This window comes from Capsicum annuum, chromosome 12 (genome assembly GCF_002878395.1).
Source record: "Capsicum annuum cultivar UCD-10X-F1 chromosome 12, UCD10Xv1.1, whole genome shotgun sequence".
NCBI lineage: Eukaryota > Viridiplantae > Streptophyta > Magnoliopsida > Solanales > Solanaceae > Capsicum > Capsicum annuum.
In genome coordinates this window covers 150,116,983-150,137,253 of record NC_061122.1, presented here as the reverse complement: position 1 = coordinate 150,137,253, position 20,271 = coordinate 150,116,983, and the positions used below count along the sequence as shown (strand labels likewise).

General features: G+C 39.4%; 1 protein-coding gene across 2 annotated transcripts in view; it reads right to left on the bottom strand.

Moving 5' to 3' along the window:
• Window positions 1–20,271, bottom strand: part of LOC107850342 (dehydrogenase/reductase SDR family member 7) — a 52,010-nt gene that overhangs the window by 27,005 nt on the left and 4,734 nt on the right. Inside the window, exons 7-9 of one of the 2 annotated variants that reach the window (XM_016694800.2) lie at window positions 16,669–16,761; window positions 15,753–15,851; window positions 2,337–2,417 (exon numbers count right to left, since the gene is read on the bottom strand). In XM_016694800.2, coding sequence (XP_016550286.1) covers window positions 2,337–2,417; window positions 15,753–15,851; window positions 16,669–16,761 — 273 coding nt within the window. The remainder of the gene's footprint in view (window positions 1–2,336; window positions 2,418–15,752; window positions 15,852–16,668; window positions 16,762–20,271) is intronic. The other variant, XM_016694804.2, reaches the window with a different exon arrangement.

The window sequence follows — 20,271 nt, the reverse complement described above, 5'->3', positions numbered from 1 at the left end:
GGGGGGGGTATGAACAACTGGGGGGTGGGGTATGAACAGCTGGGGTCCGACGAGGGGGGGGTATGAACCGGCGGGGGGGTCGGGTCAACGCCGGGGAGCGACGACCGGGGGTCAGGTCGGGTCAGCGCCGGGGACCGGAGGTCGGAGCCGGCGGTCGGATCTGGTCGGCTCCGACGTTCAGCGACGGCGCCGGGGACCGGGGCCGGTGCGCTTGGGATGGAGAGGGGGTAGGGAGAGAGAGAGAGAGGGAGAGCCGGCGACCGGAGGTCGTCGCCGGCGGTCTGGTCAGCTCCGGCGACCGTTGGTCGGAGCCGGCGGCCGGATCGGGTCGGCGCCGAAGGTCAGCGACGGCGCCGGGGACCGGGGCCGGTAAGCTGGGGGTGGAGAGAGGGTAGGGAGAGAGAGAGAGGGGGGAGAGAGCCGTTGGGGGAGAGAGAGAGAGGGGGGAGAGAGCCGTTCCTATGAAAGAAACAAAAGCCTTTTAATGAAGTAATTACATGAATTTTTTTTATATGAAACTTCGTATTATTGTTTCAATTTAATGATGTGGAACTTTGGTCTATGCTTTAACATGATTTCATAAATTCTCAGTATAAACCATGCTAAATGACTTAAACGCTCCATAACCCCATCATGTAAAGAAATCTTGCACCGTGTGAGCTATGACATAAAAACACTTTCATGAATCGCAGACCAAACTAATGGATTGTTGAAGATTTGAACATAAGCCCAAGCGGCTAATTTATGACCATGAGCCTAAATTGGCTAACCCATGAACATGAGCCTTAAGTGGCTAATCTATGAATATGAATCGAAAGGAACTAAAATAGAAATTTTATGAGCTTATCGGAGTTCGATGGTTGACCAACAAGGCATAGGTCTAAATGACAACTGCCCGAAACTACATTTGTACGCAGGTTATGGATCATTCTGCAAGTTAGACGACTCTCTTCATGTGTCCCTAAACGGGCTTATTATGGATTCTGCTAGCAATCATGTCATGTATATCCTATGCACGGCAAGGTGTAGGATGGCTTAGCTGATCCGGCCGAGATCAGACTCCACGCCCCCACATGGTGGTTTCCTGTCTGTTCAATACTTACTCCCATAATTAGCTAAAAGAGGACTAATGTAAACAGATAAGTATCGAACCTTTGTTTTCATCTTGTCCTGATTATTGCTTATTGGTTGTACTTCTTACATATGCATATGTTTTCTTCATGTTCCTTCTTATCGTTTTGCATACCGTACTTTCAAGTACTGACCTTATTAAACGAACTTCCAAGTGGAAGGGGCAGATATGAGCATCTCACATTGCGACAGAGAAGCCAACCAAGTCGACTTCCTAGCAAAATTAGCTTCTTCAAGTGGAAATGGTACCTTCTACTCTTATCAACAACTCCCGAAAGAAGTGAGGGGACTATTTCAACCAGATAGATGGAAACTATCTTGCATAAAAAGATATGACAAATGTAACTCTTTTGTTAGTTGAATCTTTATTTTGCTTATGGCATGGACCTAGTATCCTTCAGAGGTAGACACTATTGCGACCAAAAAAGATTTCACTCTAGCTTAGCTTACCTCGACCATTTCTTCAGAGGGAGGTTGTGATTTATTAACATTCCAGTATTCTGGAGTATGCCCGAAGACATTATGTGTCAGTATTCTACTCGGAGTTCATCAGTTTTACAGTACAACTTTAGGGTTTTTTTTTTTTTAACAGATAATAATTTTGTATTATAAACCGGTACTTATGTAGTACTGAAAAACCCCTTTACAAAAGAAAATGGCAAGAAAGTAATAAAAAGCTGAAGCAAATACAATCCTGGCATGGATCACAAACTTCTAGGATTGTCTGTATCATGTATCATCAGAAGAGGTCACTGTACACCAAAAACAAAATAGCAAAGCACAGTTGAGCTTGATCTTCTGTATTGTGCTATCTCTATCCTCAAAACATGTGGCATTTCTTTCTCTCCAGATGGCCGACTTTAGTATTTTGTTACACAACTTAGTTATGCTAATTATGTTAGCCCTGGATGTTTCATTTATGTTAATTATGTTGGACCTTCCATGTAATTCAGCCAATGTAGTTAGATTATTTATCAGTCAGATAAATACACGGATCGTTCCTCAGTAAGTGTCTGGAAAGTTCCAAAAGATTGAATACGGGCACAAAGTCAATGGACATTCCCAAAATGGGGACTATTGGGTAGCTTCAATATAATTGACGCCTGTTGGCATTCCAGCCTTCCTTCTCATTTCAGGGCTCAGCCTATTATAGTCGACATTCAGCAGAAAACACAACTAACCAGAATAAATAGAAAGATAATCACCTCGGTTGAGCCAGTTCTTGTATTGGTAGTTTCTACAGGACCTGGGCAAACTACAGTGACCTTGATTCCTTTGTGACAAAGCTGCAAAGGGAAAAGAGTTAGATGAATGCTAAGATAAGTAGATATGAAACTTCCATACTTGAATAATTTCATTGATTAGTGGTGATGAGAAGCACACCACCCCTCGAGTCCACAAAAAAATGAACCTGCTTGTAGATCAATAGTGTCTACCAATATGGTACATCCAAATTCTGTCAACTGTCAAACAAGCTGTTCAGACAGATTTCAAAATTATTTCTTCCTACGACTCTTTCAGATGACTTAACTAAGCTACATAAATGAAGCAGATCCTGGAGAAAAAAGCTTTGCCAGCTTATTTACTGGGTTTATTGCCAGGCAAATAAATTCTATAATATAGTACGCCAATAATCTTCACCTCAACTTCACGCGAAAGATGGCAAAAGATTGTAATACTATCACCGGACCAACCCACCTAGCCAATTCATGAAGTAAACTAGAGAAATAACTATTGCACCTACTTTCCACTTCACATTTATTGATTGAAGAAGAAAAGATGTCACAACTAGAAGAAAGTAAAACCAACTATGATATATATAAGAGAAGAATATTATTGAATTGTTATTGTTAAATTATTACATTGATTTATAGACACTACATTAGACTCCTTTTCCAACTAGGATACTGACATTATAATCTTTTTCCAAGTAGGATTTTTTATATACTATTCCTATTCTTACTGATATTCTAACACTCCCCCTCAAGCTATTGTATACAAGCTATATGTACCGAGCTTGTTAACAATGTAATTAATACGAGGACCAGTAAGGGACTTTGGTGAAAATATCTGCAAGCAGATCATTCAATTTCACAAATTTTGTAACAATATCTCTAAAAAATATTTTCTCTCACAAAGTGACAATCAGTCTCAATCTGCTTAATCCTCTTATGAAATACCGCTTGGTATCACACGCAAGTTCCATTTCACTGATTTCTCAAAATTTTAACTCTCACAACAATTGTGCAATCCAAACTAGCTCACAAGTGGCTACCGTCATTGCTCAATATTCTTCTACTGCACTAGATCGAGCAACCACTCTGTTTCTTACTCTTCCAGGACACCAAATTACCTCCTACTAAAACACAATAGCCGCATGTAGAACGTCTAGCACTAGGTGATCCTACCAATCAGCGTTTGTACATCCAACGATACGTTCATGGCCTCGATCCTTGAAAAGTAGTCCTTCACATGAAGCTGACTTAATATAGCGCACAATGCAAACAACTACATACCAATGACTATCACAGGGAAAATCCATAAACTAACTTACAACGCTCACAGGATAAGAAATGTCAGGTTTGGTCACTGTGAGACAATTTAACTTACCAACCAGGCACCTATATCTTCCAAGATCATTAAGTGGCTCCTTCTGGCAGGAGTTAATATCTGATCTGGATTGAGCAACTTCAATACCTAAAAATTACTACAGCATGTCGAGGTCTTTAGTCCGGAAATGTTGAAAAGGTGTTGCTTCACACTAATGATACAATCTTGATCATTGCCGGTAATAACGATATCATCAACGTAAACCACCAAATAAATACATAGATTTGAAGCATAATGTCGATAAAACACAAAATGATCTGCTTCACTACGAATTATTCGAAACTTCTAAATTAATGTGTTGAACTTTCCAAACCAGGCTCGAGGAGATTGTTTTGAGACCATAAAGTTACTGACACAATCAACACACCAGACTCGACGCCCCCTGAGCAACAAAATCAGGTGGTTGCTTCATATAAACCTCTTCATCAAAGTCACTGTGAGAAATAATGGAGAAAAATATTATTGAATTGTTGTGTGTTTACATAATTACATCCAATTCCTATTTATAGACACTACATTATAATCTTTTTCTAAGTAGGATTTTAAATACAATTCCTATTCCTACTCATATTCTAACACTCCCCCTCAAGCTGGTGCATACAAATCATATCTACCTAGCTTGTTACAAATGTAATTAATACGAGAACCGGTGAGAGAATTCGTAAAAATATTAGCAAGTTGATCACTCGACTTCACAAACTTTGTAACAATATCTCCAGAGTATTTTTTCTATGACAAAGTGACAATCAATTTCAATGTCTTTAGTCCTCTTATGAAACACCGGATTTAATGCGATATGAAGGGCTACTTGATTATTACACACAAGTTCCATTTTACCGGTTTCTGCAATTTTAGTTCTCTCAACAATTATTTGATCCAAACTAGCTCACAGGTTGCTACAACCATTGCTCGATATTCTGCTTCTGCACTAGATCAAGCTACCACACTCTATTTCTTACTCTTCTAGGACACCAAATTACCTCCTACTAAAACACAATATCCAGATGTAGAGCATCAATCAGAGGGTGATCCTGCCCAATCAGCATCTGTATATCCAATGATATGCTCATGAACTCGATCCTCGAAGAGTAGTCCTTTACCTGGAGCTGACTTTATATATCACAGAATACGAACAACTAAATCCCAATGACTATCATAAGGGAAGTCATAAACAGACTTACAACACTTACAGAAAATGATATGTTAGGTCTAGTCACTGTGAGATAATTCAACTTTCCAACCAACCGCCTATACCTTTTAGGATCACTGAGTGGCTCCCCTTGTCCTGACAAAAGTTTAGCATTTGGATCCATAGGAGTGTCAATGGGTCTATATCTCATCATTCCTGTCTTCTCAAGAATGTCTAAGGCGTACTTGCGTTGAGAAATAACAATATCTGATCTGGACTGAGAACCTCAATACCTAGAAAATATTTCGGTCTATCGAGGTCATTAGTCTGAAAATGTTGAAAAAGATGTTGCTTCAACTTAGTGATACCATCTTGATCACTGCCGGTGATAACGATATCATCAACATAAACCACCAAATAAATATATAGATTTGGTTCAGAATGCCGATAGACCGATAGAACACTGAGTGATTAACTTCACTACGAATCATGCCAAACTTCTGAATTACTGTGCTAAACTTTCCAAACCAAGCTTGAGGAGACTGTTTCAGACCATAAAGTGACCTGTGCAATCAACATACAAGGCTACTAGACTCCTCCTAGGCAACAAAACCAGGTGGTTGCTCCATATAAACTTCTTCCTCAAGATCACCATGCAGAAAAGCATTCTTAATGTCCAACTGATAAAGAGGCCAGTGACGAACAGCAGCAATAGATAAGAAAAGACGGACTGATGCTATTTTAGCCATGGGAGAGAAAATGTCACTATAATCAAGCTCATATACCTGTGTATACCCTTTGGCAACAAGGCGAGCCTTCAGCCGATCAACCTGACCATCTGGATCAACTTTGATTGTATAAACCCAACGACAACTAACCGCAGATTTACCTGCAGGAAGGGAAACAAGCTCCTAAGTACCACTCGTATGTAAAGCAGATATTTCATCAATCATAGCCTGCTTCACCTGTAGTCTTAGGGATGGAAATAGAGGACAAAAATGATACAAAAGCATAATGGGGTAATGACAGATGATGATAACTCAAGAAAGTATAATGTGGGTTAGTATTACGAGTGGATCTTATACCTTTTTGAAGTGCAACTGATTGGATAGGAAGAGGCAGGTCCGCTGTAAGGGAAGCGTCAGGCGCATGACATGAATCATTTGGACTAATGCTAGACGCGGGCAGCGGTGATAAGTCAAAAATGGTGGTACTGCAGCTGGAGAAGTAATCGTAGATTCTTCAAAGATTGGTGTGGGTAAGACTGGATGTATAGGTAAACCTCAGAGATATCAAGATGAGCAGAAGATGTATAGCAAGGTTGAGATTCAAAGAATGTGACATCGGCGGACATAAAGTAGCGACTCAGATCAGGTGAATAGCAGCGATACCCTTTTTGAACTCGAGAGTAACCAAGGAAGACACATTTGAGAGCACGAGGGGCTAATTTATCTTTTCCTGGGGCTAAGTCATCAACAAAACAAGTGCTCCCAAAAACACGAGGGGGATAGAGTAGAGATGTAATTAAGGAAATAGTATGGAATGGGGAACCTGATTCTGAATCGAAGATGATGGCATTCTATTAATGAGATAGCAAGACACGAGGACTGCATTGCCCCAAAAACGCAATGGAACATGAGATTTAATGAGAAAAGTGTGAGTTGTCTCATTCAGATGTCTATTTTTCCTTTCTGCTATACCGTTCTGCTGAGGGGTGTATGGACATGATGTCGGGTGAATAATTCCTTGATGAGTCATAAACTCCTGAAACTGGGAGGAAAAGTATTCTAAGGCATTATCACTACGAAAAGTACAAATGAAAACACCAAACTGATTTTGTATTTCGGAACAAAAACTTTTAAATATAGGAAATAACTCAAAACGATCCTTCATTAGGAAAACCCAAGTGCACCGTGAAAAATCATCAATGAAACTAACAAAGTAACGAAATCCTAAGAGTGAACTAACTCTACTAGGACCCCAAATATCAGAATGAACTAATGAGAAAATACACACTGAACGACTCTCAATACTACATGAAAATGTAGCACAGTATGTTTTCCAAGTTGACAGGACTCACAATCTAATGTGGATAAACTAGACAAATTGGGCACGATCTTCTGTAGCTTGGATAGGATGTACCAAACGTTTGTGAATAAGTTCTTGTGGGCCTGTACCGAAGCATGATGTGAAGGAATTTGAAGAGGTAAGATGGTAAAAGCCTTGTGATTCATGTCCTGTGCCAATCATATGTCCCGTACTGCGGTCCTGCATTACAAAAGAATCATAAAAAAAAGTTATACTACAATGAAGGGCACATGTCAAACGACTAGCGGATGCAAGATTAAAAGGACAACTAGGAACATAAAGAACAGAGTCTAGAGTGACAGAAGATAGGGGTTTGGCTTGTCCAACTCCTTCAGGTTTTGTTCGAATCCCATTGGCTGAAGTAATAGCAGGAAAAAATTGTGAATAAACAATATCAGACAGAAGTGACTTATTACTAGAAATATGATCAGAAGCACTTGAGTCCACAACCCATGATCCAAAGGTTGGAGATTCAGCAGTTGAGACTATTGATAGAGATGTATGCTTACTTGCTCGATACTGAAGATACTCATGATATTCCTTATCAGATAAATACACATTGATCACCTGATGTGTTAGACTGAGCAACATGAATATTTTTAGATGGTAGACCACGCAAAGAATAACATATCCCACGAGAATATTCAAGCCTATTAGAATAACTACACTTAGGTCAAGAGTAACATACATCACGAGTATGTCCAAGCCTTGTACAATAACTACACCTAGGTCAAGATCTACCAAATCGGCCTCCCCCTCGTCGATTCTTCATGGACTGTGACGTTTGATTGTCTGATCTCCTCATTAAGGGTTTAGATGTAATCATAGGATTAGATAGAGAAAAACAGATATTCAGTACCGGAAAATTGGGTCAATCACTGAGAAATTTGTCAGTTGCCGGAAAATTGAATTTGATTGCTGAAAGCAGATCGGAATCAAGAAATAGCTCAAGGGACAGCCTTGGAATGAAGAGGCAACCTCACTCAAACGAGGAATCTTGCCGAATAAAAAATAAAGCTGCCAGAATTAGGGCTCCGGCAAACGAATTTGGGAAAAAAGGGAATTGGTAGGATCAGAACAACAGGGCGACTTCAACAGAAAAAGAATGCAAAAATTTGATCGGAAATTGGCTCACGCACCGACGCATGATAGAGATCTTGCCGGAATTTCAGAACTCTGGCAGGCGCGTGTGAGCGCGTGGCTGGAATTTTTCCGACGATGTTGGTTGGGTTTTTTGTCGCCTGAGCTTCCCGATCCTCTTGGTGGTGGTGTATTTTTTACACAACCCACAGAATAAAAAATGACAAATCAGTCACCAGAATTGACGCACGGTGACTGAGTGTTCTTTTCAGTTTCTCACCAATGCTCTGATACCATGTGAGAAATAATGGAGAAAGATATTATTGAATTGTTGTGTGTTTACATAATTACATCCAATCCCAATTTATAGACACTACATTATAATCCTTTTTTAAGTAGGATTTTATATACAATTCTTATTCTTACTCATATTCTAACAGTCACCATGGAGAAAAGCATTTGTAATATCCAACTGAAAAAAAAGGTCAGTGTCTAACAGCAACCATGGATAGAAAAAGACAAACAGAAGCTATTTTAGCCACGGGAGAGAAAGTATCACTATAATTAAGTTCAAATATCTGAGTGTAGCCTTTGACAACAAGACGAGCCTTAAATCGATCAATTTGGCTTTCTGGACCAACTTTCATAACATAAAGCCGCCGACAACCAATAGTTGATTTACTTTGTGAGAAATAATGGAAAACATAATATTAATGAATTGTGTATCTACATAATTACATTGAGACCCTATTTATAGACACTACATTACAATCTTGTTCCAAGTAGGATTTTGTTAGTATTCCTATTCCTACGCATATTCTAACACTCTTCCTCAAGCTGGTGCGTACAAGTCATATATACCTATATTGTTATAAATGTAATTAATTCGAGGACGGGTGAGGAACTTGGTAAAGATATCTGCAAATTGATCACTTGACTTCACAAATTTTGTAACAATATCTCCTGAGAAAATCTTTTTCTCAGACAAAGTGACAATCAATCTCTATGTGCTTAGTTCTCACATGGAACACTGGATTAGACGCAATATGAAGGGTTACTTGATTATCACATACATGCTCGATCTTATCGGTTTCACCAAATTTTAGTTCTCTCAGCAACTGTTTGATCCAAACTAGCGCATAAGTTGCTGCAGTTATTACACAATGTTCTGCTTCTTCACTAGATCGAGCAACCCCACTCTGTTTCTTACTCTTTCGGGAAACCAAATAACCTCCTACTAAAGCAGAATATCCGGATATAGAATGTCTATCGGGCGAATCTTGCCAAATCAACATATGTATAATCCAATGACATGCTCATGGCCTCGATCCAAGAAGAGTAGTCCTTTACCTGGAGATGACTTTATATATCGCCAAAATACGAACAACTGCGTCCCAATGACTATCACAGGGGGAAGTCATAAACTGACTTACAACGCTCTTAGGAAAAGTGATTGAGGTCTAGCCACTGAGATAATTCAACGTTCCAACCGACTACCTATGTCTTCCAAGATCACTAAGTGGCTCCCTCTGTCCTGATAGAAGTTTAGCATTTGGATCCACTGGAGTGTCAATGGGTCTACATCCTATCATTCTCGTCTCCTCAAGAATGTCTAAGGCATACCTGCATTAAGAAATAATAATGCCTGATCTGGACTGAGCAACCTTAATACCTAGAAAGTATTTCAGTCTACCGAGGTCTTTAGTCTGTAAATGTTGAAAGATGTTGCTTCAGATTAGTTATACCATCTTGATCATCGTCTAATAACAATATCGTCAATATAATCACCAAATAAATACACAAATTTGGTTAAGAATGGCGATAAAACACTGAGTGGTCACCTTTGAATCATGCCAAACTCCTAAAATATTGTGCTAAACTTTCTGAACCAAGCTCGAGGGGATTGTTTCAAACCATAGAGTGACATGCGCAATCGACATACAAGGCTACTAGACTCCCCAAAGCAACAAGACCAGGTAGTTGCTCCGTACAAACTTCTTTCTCAAGATCACCGTACAGAAAAGCATTCTTAATGTCCAACAGATAAAGAGGCCAATGACGAGCGACAGAAGTGGTGGCACTGCAGCTGGAGATATAGAAGTAACCGTCGATTCCTCAAAGGTTAGTGTAGGTAAGACTAAAGGTACGAGTAAGACCTCAGATATATCAGAATGATCAGAAAATGTATAGTAAGGTTGAGATTAAAAGAATGTGACATTGGCGGACATAAGGTAGCGATGAAGATCAGCTGAATAACGATGACACCTTTTCTGAACTAGAGAGTAAACAACAAAGACACATTCGAGAGCACGAGAGGCTAATTTATCTTTTCCTGGGGCTACATTATGAACAAAGCATGTGTCCCAAAGACACAAAGGGGAATAGAGTAGAGATGTGACTGAGGAAATAGTAAGGAATGGGAATCTAAATATAAGAAGATGACATTGTGTTAATTAGATAGCAAGATGTGAGGACTGCATCGCTCTAAAAAAGCAGCGGATCATGAGATTCAATGAGAAGAGTGTGAGCAGTCTCAATGATATACCTATTCTTCCTTTCAGCTATACCATTCCGCTGAGGGGTGTATGGACAACACGTCTGGTAAATAATCCCTTAGTGAGTCATAAATGCCTGAAACTGGGAGGATAAATATTCTAAGGCATTATCACTATGAAAAGTACGAATAGAAACACCAAATTGATTTTGTATTTCAACACAAAAACTTTTGAATATAGAAAATAACACAATGATCTTTCATTAAGAAAACCCAAGTATATCCTGAAAAATCTTCAATGAAACTACCAAAATAAAGAAATCATAAGGGTGAACCGACTCTTCTAGGAACCAAAATATCAGAGTGAACTAATGAGAAAATAAACTCTGAGCAACTCAATACTACGTGAAAATGTAGCACAGGTGTGTTTCCTAAGTTGACACGATTCAACCTAATGTGGATAAACTAGATATACTAAACACCATCTTTTATAGCTTGGATAGACTCGGATGTCCCAAACGTTTGTGACTTAGGTCCGGAGGGTTAGTAACGGAGCATGTTGTGACGAAATTTGAAGAGATAAGATGGTAAAGGCCTTGTGATTCATGTCCTGTGCTAATCGTCTATCCCGTACTAAAGTTTTGCATTAGAAAAAATCATCAAAAAAAGTAAAACTACAGCGAAGGGCGCGTGCCAAACGACTAACAAATGCAAAATTAAAAGGACAACCAGAGAAACAAACAACAGAGTCCAGAGTCCAGAGTAGTAGAAGAGAGGGGTTTGGCTTGTCCAACTCCTTTTGGTGTTGTTCGAATCTCGTTGGTGAAAGTAATAGCAAGAAGAGATTATGAATGAACAACATCAGACAAAAGTGATTTGTTACCAGAAATATGATCAGAAGCAGCTGAGTCCACGACCCATGATCTAAGAGTACTAGGTTGTGAAACACAAGCAAAAGAATTACCAGCAACAGAAGCATCAGGCTACGCAACTGAGGCTACTTGTGGAGAAGTCTGCTTACTTGCTCAACACCGACTTACTTGCTCAACACTGAAGGAACTCATTATATTTTGCCTGAGCAATATGAGCATTATTGGATGGTCGATTAGGCTGTTGAGATGTTTGTTTACTTGCTCGATTCCGAGGGAACTCATTATATTCCTTTATAGCAATAGGATCATAACTGGGTGGTGAACCATGCAAAATATGACATATATCTTGAGTGTCTCCAAGCTTATGACAATAACTACACTTAGATTGAGATTTTACAAAACAACCTCCTCCTTGCCAATTCTCCATAGGTTGATACGTTCGTTTTTCTATGGTTTGAGAATGAGAATAGAAGAGTCAACGTGGGTGATGAAATTATTTTGTGACTGGGAGGTGCGGCAAGACGAAGTAGATGAGAAAATAACACAACAATTGTAGGAACTGTGGGACTAGCTAAAATCTGATCACGTACTGAATCATCGTCGATAGAAAGTCCAGCAAGTATAAGAACTAGAAACAACAATTGTCTGTGCTCTTGTTGTTTTTCCACATCCGTAGTGACGGGCATCAATGTTTCAAATTTCTCCATGACTGCTGTACTTGACCCAAGTAGACATATCGGATTTCTTGTTTCTTTAAGTTGGTCATTCAAAATATCACATCATAAAAACGAGAGATGTCATTAGTATATAAAGCACGAGCCTTTTCCCAAACAAAATAACATGTCTGGAATGGGCGATACAGAGGTATCAACTTGGAATCAATAGATCACCGTAAGAGACTACACAATTGAGCGTCAACCTTCTCCCATTGTTCTTTGGCTTCCGCATCTTCCTTACTAGACTTTGCCTCTTCATCTACCACACTAGCCTTAATCTTTAAGTGATTTTGGATGCCTTGACCTTAGCATCACAGCTCAACCAAGGAAGCCCAAGCTAAATAATTTGAACTTCCCATTAATGCTCGGAAGTGATCATAGGACTTCAACTTCCAACTCCTGTATTTTTGGAGCAAAAATATCACCCCTAAAAGATATCTTGTGAATATTGACTTGAAAGCAACAAGAAACTTGGCAAAAATAGTAGGTCTAGAAAACAAAACTCGCTGGAAAAATTCTGAAAGTTGCTGGAACCTAAATCCGGCAATCAGAATCTGGAAAAATATGCCGAAATATGGGAAAAAATTGTCGGAATCTGGTTGGAGACCTGGACGACTCCAACAAACAAAGAAGAATTAAGAAACCTAATTGAAATCTCCCGACATGTGTCACAGATCTCGCCGGAAAATAGACTGTTGCCAGCGCGTGAGAGCGCACAGGTGTGTTTTTCGGTGGTTATGGATGGGGTTTAGTCGCTTAAAAATTCCAAGCCTCGTGGTAGTGTTGATTTTCGCACAATACTCACAAAAATGAAGACACAATCAACAAATTGGACAGTTGCCAAAATTGATGCACGGGACTGATTTTGAATGTTTCTCACCAATGCTCTGATAACATGTGAGAAATAATGGAGAAAATATTATTATTGAATTGTGTATCTACATAATCACATTGAGACCCTATTTATAGATACTACATTACAATCCTTTTTCAAGTAGGATTTTATATATTATTCTTAATCCTATTCATATTCTAACATACCTAAAAGGAGAGGAACAAGCTCTGAAATACCACTTATATGTAAAGCAGACATCTCGTCAATCATAGCATGTCGCCATCCTGGATGAGAAAGTGTTTCTTTTATGGAATTAGGGATGGAGACGAGGATAAAGATGAATATAAAGGCACAAGGGTGATGATAGATGATAATAACTTAAAATGGTATAATAAGGGTTAGTATTATGAGTGGACCGTATACCTTTTCAAAGTGCAACCAAAGGAGACAAGTCTGTAGTAGGTGCAAGGTCAGGTGCAGGACGGGAATCATCCAAGCCTGATGTTGTACGTGGACGATGATCATAGTGGCAACGTAGATGGAGTTGTAGAAGGTATTGTAGATTCCTCAAAAGTCGTTGCAAGTAAGATTGGTGGCACTATGGATAGAGATGTTGAAGTAACGGTAGGATCCTCAACAGTCTATATAGGTAACACCTCATACGTGTTAAGCTAATCAGATCGGAAGATGTAAAGTAAGGTTGAGACTCTACGAATGTGATATCCGCTGACATAAGGAACCGACGAAGATTAGGTGAGTAGCAACGATATCCCTTTTGTACTCGAGAATAACCAAGAAACACATTTGAAAGCACAAGGGGTTAATTAATTTTTTCCTGGAGTAAAGTTATGAACAAAACATGTACTCCCAAAGACACGAGGGGAAAGAGTATAAAGGTGACCGAGGAAACAACACTGAATAAGGAATTTGATTTTGAATGGAAGACAAAGGCATTTGATTAATTAAATAGCAAGATGCAACAACTGTTTTGCCCCAAAAACACAGTAGAACATGGGATTGAGTGAGAAAGAGTGCGAGCAATCTTGATGAGGTGCCCATTCTTCCTCTCTGCTACACCATTCTGTTGAGGAGTATACGGACAAAAAGTCTAATGAATAATTTCTTGGTGAGTCATAAATTGTTGAAATTGAGCAGGCATATATTCTAAGGCGTTATCACTACGAAAGGTACGAATAGAAACGCCATATTAATTTTGTATCTCAGCACAATAACTCTTCAATATAGGAAACAATTCAGAGCGATCTTGCATTAAGAAAATTCAAGTGCATCTTGAATAATCATCAATGAAACTAACAAAATAACGAAACCCTGAGGTTGAAGTGATTCGACTAAGACCCCAAATATCAAAGTGAACTAAGGAAAAGATAGACTCTGCGCGATTCTTAGTACTACGTTGAAAGGTAGTTCGAGCATGTTTCCCAAGTTGGCACGACTCACAGTCTAATGTGGATAAACTAGACAAACTAGGCACCATCTTTTGTGGTTTGAACAAACTAGGATGTCCTAAACATTTGTGATTATGTCCGGAGAATCCATAATTGGACATGCTGTGGAGGGGAGTTAGAAGAGGTAAAGTAGTAAAGGCCTTGTGATCCATATCCTACACCAATTGTTTGTCCCTTACTACGATCATGCATGATAAAAGAGTCCTCAAGAAATAGTATGCCACAATTTAGGGCATGAGTCAAACGACTGAGATGCAAGATTAAAAGGACAACCAGGGAATAAAGAACAGAATTTAAAGTGACAACAGATTCTAAAACCAACAAAGAAGAATCTCCTCGGCTACAAGAAGCATACATGGCAATTAGCCAAGTAATCCACAACCATAATAGAAAATGGAACTCTGTAAGAGATCCCTTCTGCTTCATAGCATAAAGAAGCCATCCCAAAACAACTCTATCCTAATATAAAATATAGAAACAAAAACGTCCTCAAAAGGCTCTAAAGTTTCATCCAATTATATAAACCATCAAACTGTAAATGGCACACTTTCTGAGAGATTCCTGCCATCCACTCTGTCAGTCTGCAAAGCATGTCAGGAATGGTAGCAAGTGGGAACTAATGCAGCTCTTTGATCTAGAAATAGTCGTGTTATTAGTAATAGATCACCATGTCAACAATAGATGATGTTTTCTCACACAGGACTGGACCAATGAGCAGAAAACCTAGTTAGCCTCCCCAGTTGTCCTAGATGATTAACAATGAATGAACAACAACTAATCGCCACAATAAGGTTTTAATTTGAAGGAACTATTGCCTTCCAGATATATCAGGATAAATAAAAGCTTTAGGGACTTGAAAGTGGGCAAGATATGTCTAGAAGGACTTGCATGGCAGATATTTGCACCGCTCAGTTCAGACACTTATCTTTGATTAAAGATGTTGACAAGAGAAGTTTGAAGGAAAAAAAATCTTTATTTACACTGTAGGCAAAGAGGTTAGAAAGAAGAATCTCTAGCAGAGAGGGTACTGACATGATCCGTCAAAAAAAAATTGCAATGGAATGTAATTATAGACCCAAAACACAATTAGGCCATGGAGAAATTATTATTTTTCACATGTATCTTTTTCCAAACACACAATATTCCACATTTAGACTGCCACATTGGTTCACCTATATAGTTAAAAGCATACAATTGTGGCATTATAAGCATCTGGACCCTATTAACAAAGTCAGGCATTATCCAATATAGTCTCACAGCCCTGGAGAAACCCAATAAAAGATTTGTACTAATGTATAGAAAAGCACTGTCAGATGATCTATGATGCATACCTCAGAACGCAATGTGTGGAAATACCCATTTACTGCAAATTTGGAAGCAGAGTATACCGCCTGACCTGGTGCAGGAGTTTTTCCAGCTGCACTGCTCATCTGGATATAAAAACAAATGAAACCAATTTTTCTACCCTCCCCTCATCCAGGGGTATATAAAGTAAAGAGAACTGATTCTCTTAGACATAATTATAATGGAACAGAAAGATTACAAAGCAGACAAACTTTCCATAGTCCTGACACGAGGACATACTAAAAGGCAACCACCTGATTCACATTACAATATGATAAGTACAGTTTTCCCAGAGAATAGCTGTCTTATGTATATTCCTTTTAGAGTACGGATGTACATGAGTTTCACCTGCATGTCTAGCCACAAAATTTTGTATAGAAAGGAATGATGTTAACTCTGAAAATCAGAATTGTATAGGAGAACTACCGGAAAGGATTTTCCACAGAAGGAATCCTCTTGATCCTAAAAGATTGCACTAAAGCAAGATAGTTTTTTTTTTGATAATCGTGGTGTCCGGGCCAGCTTGCTCGCACCTCGACTAATTCCACGGGATACTGCCGCCTCCCACCAACATCAGGTACCAAGTAACTCTATCCACCAAGGCTAGAATAGATAGGAAGAAATCATCTTTGTCTCTGTTGGGAATTGAACCTAAGACCTCATGGTGCTCAACCCAACTTCATTGAGCCACTAGGCAACACTAAAGCAAGATAATTTTAGTAGATTATACTGCAACAACCTTGGTAAACTGCCAGCACAGCATTTTGTATGAGATTGGAAAATTTCTATTTTCCTAATTGATAATTGATAGATTTTTGTCCGGAACAAGTATTGCTATCAAGTTATGGCATCAAGATAATTGTAGTCACCAAAATTAGCGGCACCGATGATGATTCTACTTACCACAACAAGATGTCCTCTTCCCCGCTTCAGCATGTAAGGCACAAGCATCCGCGTCACTGATATGGGGCCCACAACATTCACGTTTAATGTTGCCTACTAACAGATTAGATATGATATAAGTGTTTGAAGTAACACAATAGAAGAAACCTAAATTCAAAATCGATGTCACATATTATAGGGTCACCATGAGTATATGGATATCCACAAGAACAAAGGGACATAATGTGGTCATTTTTGATGTTTCATTTTGAGTCCAATTGATCCTAAAAATGAAATAACTGGTAGTCATTGGTTGAGGGAGTTTGTTGAGAAATGTGGCATTCATGGTTCTTGTTGGTCACTATGCCTAACCGGGATACATGAATGCTTGTCTTGCCCTATGATATGATAGATTGGATGACATCATTCTTAAGGGTATTGGTCATTCTTGTTTCCATTGGAGGTTATGAATGTCCTATGAACTAGTTTTGTGAAATGTGAGGAATGTGAGACAATTTAGAGCCCAAATGATTAAGTGTTGTAATGAATGAATTTCATGGGCTCTAATGATAAAGTTACCTTGCATCCATCAAAAATTTTCTTTTCTTATCTTTTATCTTCTTTCTTAACACACAAAATTCCAAAAACATGTTTACTCTTTATCTTTTGTTTTGGTTTTGTTTTGTTTCTTTCTCATAGGTATGTCTCCAAGGAAGAACTTGCCACGAGGGGCTAGAAAGGGTAATGCCCCGGATAAAGGCAAAGAAAAGCTACTTCCGCAAGGGACAAAGAACCGGTCTCCAAAGGTATTCCGAAAGTCTCGAATGTCCAAGCCACCATTGATCGTACACGTGGGGTTGGAAAGGAAGCAGATCAAATTCGGTTTAGTGTAGAAGGTGTGAAGGAGTTATATAATGATTGGGTAACTACTCCGGGCTTCAAGCCCGATAAGGTCTTTAGCATGAAAGGAGTTGACACCCATTTCCCCGAAATCATTGCCGAGGTTAAAGAACGGGTATAGGAACTCTTCATGGATATGACGCCCTCTTCTCACCCACTATGTTATTTCCCGGAAATTGTCCGGGAATTCTATTGTTCGGCATAATGAACAAAAGCATAAAATGTCAATTGCCGAGCAACATTGTCTTGAGAGTGTATTAGTTCGAGGAGTGGAAGTCCCTTGCACGGCCTCGGCGATTAATGAGCTCTATTTTGCTTGTGACTTAGATTCCGCGGTGAAGTGCAAGAAGATGATATTTGGCGTAGGGCCTTAGCTAAGTGCTTGTGACTTAGCTTGCTAGGGTGATTGCTAAGGGCCTTCGTCCATGGGCTAATGGCTTAGGTCAAATCAAGAAGAGAGAACTTTTAGTTCAAGCTAAACATTGGCTTGGATTTGTTGGTAACCATCTACTTCCCTCAAAAAATGACCAAGATGTCACGATTGATAAGGCCATCATTGTCGGATGCATCATGGATAAAATCGCTATCAATCCGGGAGAGTTGATAGCGGAGATGACGAAGTTAAGGTCAAAGCAACCGGGCACTTTATTGCCCTTTCCGGCTCTCATATCTATGCTTTGCCTTAAGTTCAAAGTCCTACCACTCTCTAAGATTGATCGAAGGGTTATATGCACGGGAGTCATTGAAATCACACAATGCAAGGATGAGGATAACCCTACAAGAATAAAGAGGAAAGGTTTGGTTTTGGTAGACTCGGGTGCGAAAGGGTTGTCGAGCACAGAGGAGATGGAGATTCCTCCAGATTCTACACGTGATGCTGATACTCATCATGATTCTACCGATACTCCTCCATCATCAAGCACCGCACCACCACCTCAGCCCATACAATCGGTCTTCTACAGTGACGTTTGCCAAGGTTACTTCCATGACTTTGGCAAATAATGCTACTCTTACCCGATTGGTGGACATTCCCCAGTTTATTCAGGCTGCTATAGCACCTCTACATGCCCGCATATCAAAGTTAAAGCAGAGTGGCCACTCTTGAGGCGAGAGGAGATTGTGAGGGGGTGGCATTTGTGAGGGCAGACCTTGATAGTTTACGGGCGGAGTTTCACTCTGGACAGCCTTTTTATGGTCTTGATGAGGCAGAGATTGCTTTTCCCCCGAAGACTTCTAGCCCAATGATTCCATTTGAGGAATTGTTCGGAAAAGGTCATAAGGACATTGATGATGAGGCCGAGGTTGACCTTATAAAGGGGCTACCTGAGGCCCAACAGGTTGAGCTCGCCTTGCAACTATCTAGGGATGATAAGCATGCACGGATGGTTGGGGCTAGTTCTAGCACCCGGCATGATGATGAGTTGCCCTCCCTAGCAGACTCGATGAGAGGAGCCCAGTCTAACAAGGTTCCTATTGAGACAGAACGATCATTCACCGACATGGAACAAGCGCCCAGTGCACCACAGAGTCTTTACCCTTCTCTACTCTTTTTTATTTCTGCTTTGGGGACAATGCAATGTTTTTAGCGAGGGGTGGGGGCATTTTTATGATTCATTTTATGGTCGATACCTACTGTCTCATTTTATGGCATTTGGTTTGATAGATTGTGTAGACATACTTTAGTTTATCACTTTGATGTTTGTGTACTCGTTACATTTTGTCGTGTTTATTTACTTTAGACTTTGTGGGGCTTGCTTTTTTATTATTGACATTGCTTTGGATGGGCTCTTGTGATGTCAAATATTGTCCTTTTGGGGTTTGTGTCATGCGCTTAATATAAATGTGATATCCGATTATACGCATTGCTTTTGTCGCCTTTTGTATATACATATCCAATAAACTCCAAGGGTTTTCTTTGAAACTCGGTTCTAACCTAAGGAGCAAAATTTCGATTTCTCTTTCTTTTGATTTTTTGTTTTTATTAGTTTCTTTGTCGAACCGAATGATAATTCACCCATGATGAATGACAAGGCGACATCCTTAGGTAAGTATCAAGTCGTTTTGGTTAACTAGTAAGAAACAAAAATTCAAAAATACTTTCAAAATGTCATTGGCAAGGATAAAATGATTTTGGAAAAAACCAAAAATATAGTTTCCTTTTCTTGAAAAAGAACAAGGATGTTTTGAGCTTTCTTTTGAGTGAGACACCATTAAGCTCAATTTTTGGCTCTCTCTTTACAATGATGAGTTTTTGACTCGGAGTAACTTATGAAGCTCAAATTGCTCAAATTAGTTGGGAGTAACTTTTTGCTTTATGAATACGATGCCATATGTGGTGAGATTTTTGAATAATTCTTGTACATATGTATAGTCTAGAACTTGCCCCGAGTGTATTCAAAGAGAAATTCTAGGCAAGCTTGGTTGAGAGGATGACCCGTGGCCATTTTTGACCTGTCACATAGCCAAATTCCCACCTTAACATTGTTCCCTAGTTAACTCATTTGAGCCTTTTTGCCCATCTTTCTTTCTTATTGTAATGATAACCATGCTAAAACACCTAAACCCTTTTGAAAATCTCTTTTTGGCACTTAACCTCCTTTGATGCATCGCATGAGTCTAAATAATGGATTATAGGCAAAAGCCTAAGTTTGGGGGGGTGCATTTGGTAGAAGATGATCAAATAAAAGACAAGAAAGGTGTATGTAAGGTTGTTAACTCATGTGC